General features: G+C 42.2%; 1 protein-coding gene across 1 annotated transcript in view; it reads right to left on the bottom strand.

Moving 5' to 3' along the window:
• Positions 1 to 3,542, bottom strand: part of LOC101858054 (E3 ubiquitin-protein ligase RNF123) — a gene marked incomplete in the record, with an annotated part of 58,083 nt that overhangs the window by 2,074 nt on the left and 52,467 nt on the right. Inside the window, 2 exon segments of the mRNA XM_035971827.1 lie at positions 837 to 928; positions 2,857 to 3,062. Coding sequence (XP_035827720.1) covers positions 837 to 928; positions 2,857 to 3,062 — 298 coding nt within the window.

Genomic DNA, 3,542 nt, shown 5'->3' with positions numbered 1-3,542 from the left:
TAGGAGAATGTATAGTCACATAGATGTAGGGACATAGGAGAATGTATAGTCACATAGATGTAGGGACATAGGAGAATGTATCCTCACACAGATGTAGGGACATAGGAGAATGTATAGTCACATAGATGTAGGGACATAGGAGAATGTATCCTCACATAGATGGGTATAGTATGTTGGAAACACAAGAATATAGTATCACATAGCAATATTAGTAGTAAGGTTTTACGGCGCTCGCAACTGCATAAGGCCATATGAGCGCCAAGGAGTGGATGTCAACAGAGAAGTCCAAATGGGGAATCAGGCTTACTCCGCTCACCTCTCTAGCTTCAACAGCACAAAGTCTGCTTCGACTATCAAGGTACCCCGGAAATAGCAGTTCACAAGCGAGTGACAAACATACAAAAGAAATAAGAGGAATAATGACAATAGTAAGGATGGGGAAAGCAGAAGTTCCCCCTATGTTGTTCCGGCACAGTATGAGCATGACATTGACAAATCAGCCCATTTACAATTCTACTGTGCATGAGAACATGTTAATATCCACCCTTTGATATAGATGGGTATAATATCAGTAAATACAAGAATATAATAATATGTGTCACGACGTGGTGGAATCAGGCGCTCCGTCAATTTTTGGGCATGAGGGGTTATTGGTAATATCTTAAAGTCTGTTCATTTGCCTTCCCTTTGGTGAAAAGAGTATTCATCTATGTTGAATAGAAGTCAAGACATCTGCGATTGAAGAAGGTCAGGCCTCTTGGTATGGTGAGAATGTAACATCACACACAACATGAGGACACACAGGCGAGACAACGACCGTCGCCCAACTCACTCACCTCCTCCTCCGCCGTCAGCGTGGACTGTTGGTTGGACAGATAGGACAAAAGTTTTTCCACGTCCTCTATCTCTTCCTGGCTGATGTCATCGACTGAGGACACGATGAGAAGACAAGATAAGATAAGACAAGACAAGACAAGATAGGACAACAGTTCCTCCACGTCCTCTATCTCCTCCAGGCTGATGTCATCGACAGAGGACAACACGGGCACGATGAGATGAGATGAGATAACAGATCGCAAGACAAGACAATAAAAGATAAGATAAGATAAAACGAGGCAAGATAAGATAATGTAAGATACAATAAGATAAGGCAAGACGAAATAAGATAAATTAAGACAAGACAAAATAAGATAAAGTAAGATAAGACAAGAAAAGAACAAACAATATAAGATAAGACAAGATGAGATAAGGCAAGAAAAAGATAAGATAAGATAAGACAAATAGTTGTTAACTTTTCAACCAAAAACAGAGTCTTTCCATTCGCAGGGTCAAGATGGTCATTAACATGTGACCAGTACTTTAACACTCACAGTAATGTCGGCGACTTTAGTCTCCAGGCTGCAGTATGAGCTAACCACCACTGGAGACTTTAGTCGCCGACATGACCAGGCACACTAAACATAATTAAAGAACAAATAGACGCACTGCACTGAGGTAAACACCAAAGAATGGTTGATGAACCTCTCTGAATTTTTAAAGCGTGTTTCTTGGGCTGTCAAGGTGTTTCTGATCTAATTTTTAAAAAAATTCTACCACGGATTCAGTGTTCTAAACAGGTGCAGTACTTGAGGGTATTTCACTATATGAGCCTTTGGTACTGTAAGGGTTAACTTGATACTACTGTGACTAACTGGCAATATCACGTTCAGCTTCTACTTGAAAGACACATCACTTGAAATGACTAAAAGAATGCAGCAGACCACCAGAATGAACTGGACAAGTGAAGACTGAGAGGCGAATTAATTTTCTTTTTTCTGACGGGGGAACAAAAAAGCATTTGTATAGTGCATATCCCAGCTCAACAACAAGCCTTATGTGCTTTACAATCCACGTTATTACCCCAGCAGACCCGCCTAGAATACTCAGAAACATTCTTGGCTCCCCGTGAAGCATACAGTGCAAATAGCAGATTCATCATCATCCAGTGCCAGAGTTGCGACAGACATCAGCGATTATGGTTCTCCATTCATTCCTTTGCCCGGATGCTCTTAAGAAAACTATGTTTCCCTGATTTTTCCCCGTTACCCATTTGTTTAGGTTCCCTAAGTAGGTTGCTCCTGCCTTGTCTGTCTTCAATTTTGCCAGTGAGAGCTAGATGTCCAAGATTAAAATAGCAGATTAAGTGCTCAAAATCAAAAACACTGACCAGATCTTTCAGTGTCTATAGGCAGGTGCCCATTTCCACCTGAGCGAAGTGAGGAAAATTTGAGTCGGGTGCCTTAACAGACAGATATAGAAATTAATTCGTACCAACTGCAGTGAGGAGACTCAACACACGGTGCTACAAATGAGAGAGAGAGAGAGAGAGAGAGAGAGAGAGAGAGAGAGAGAGAAAGAGAGAGAGAGAGAGAGAGAGACTGAGAGAGAGAGAGAGAGGGAGAGAGAGAGAGAGAGAGAGAGAGAGAGAGAGAGAGAGAGAGAGAGAGAGAATGTTATAAGGAGCGGGTGTTTCAGCACGTGAAACATGTATTTACTAAAGTCCTGTCCTGTGCGTATGCGTGAGTGCACCTAACCTTTGTAACATCTACTGCCATTGTAAACGACCAACTTTTCCCTGCGAGATGAATAAAGATTGTCATTTCCCAATCTGTCCCCACGATTTAATGCAAAAAAAAATTCTGAAATTAGGCAAACTGAGCCCAAAAAAGTGAAATTATGCGATTCTGTTAATTTTAACCAAAAATGATAAAGGAAAATAATCAGATATTATTTCTAAAAATGATTAATTTTTGCTAAATTATGGGGGGTGCATAAAACCACAGGGACAGCCCAATGAACTGCAGCTCCAAAACTTACACTTCTTGAAAGAGAAAACTTTGTCAGCTTTTTTCTTCTCCTTGTCTTTGTCTTTGTCCTTCTCCTTCTCCGCGGTTGTCGTCATTGTCGTTGTTGTTGTCGTTGTCGTTGCGGTGGTGACGCTGGGTGCCATTCCGAGGACGAACTTGAGCGAGTCGACGGAGAAGCCAGAGTCTCTGAGGAGTGACCGCGTCGCCTTCTCCTGGCTGCACAGAAAGACATTGCCAGACGGGACGTGAGAACAGGACGGAGTTACACACAGGTACGTTTCCTTAATTCTCCTAATGTAGGTACAATTGTTTAATAAAACGGATGAAAGTTTTTTCTCTCTCCTGAAATTTTACTTTTTGGGGGCTTAATATAGCTGAACAGCTTGTCAATGATATGCATACATGTACCTTTGCATAGCCAGGTATCTATCTCCTCCTCCCCCCCAATCTCTTTCTCTTCCAATTTTTGTATTTTCTGAGTCATATGTTATAAAGTGTGTGGATGTATGGGACAAAAGCCATTAAAATATCTCACTCTCTCTCTCTCCTTCCCTCATCCCCACCCCCCATCCCCAAACCTTTCTTCCTCCCAGATACAACGAAGACAAATGAGCCCTCACCTGCTGCCCCCAAAGCGCACAATGACCCCTCCCCCCATCACCTGCTCCCCCCACAGCACACAATTAGCAGAGCCAT

The sequence above is a fragment of the Aplysia californica genome, unplaced genomic scaffold (assembly GCF_000002075.1).
Source record: "Aplysia californica isolate F4 #8 unplaced genomic scaffold, AplCal3.0 scaffold00515, whole genome shotgun sequence".
Lineage (NCBI taxonomy): Eukaryota > Metazoa > Mollusca > Gastropoda > Aplysiida > Aplysiidae > Aplysia > Aplysia californica.
This window is presented reverse-complemented; position numbering and strand designations above follow the sequence as displayed.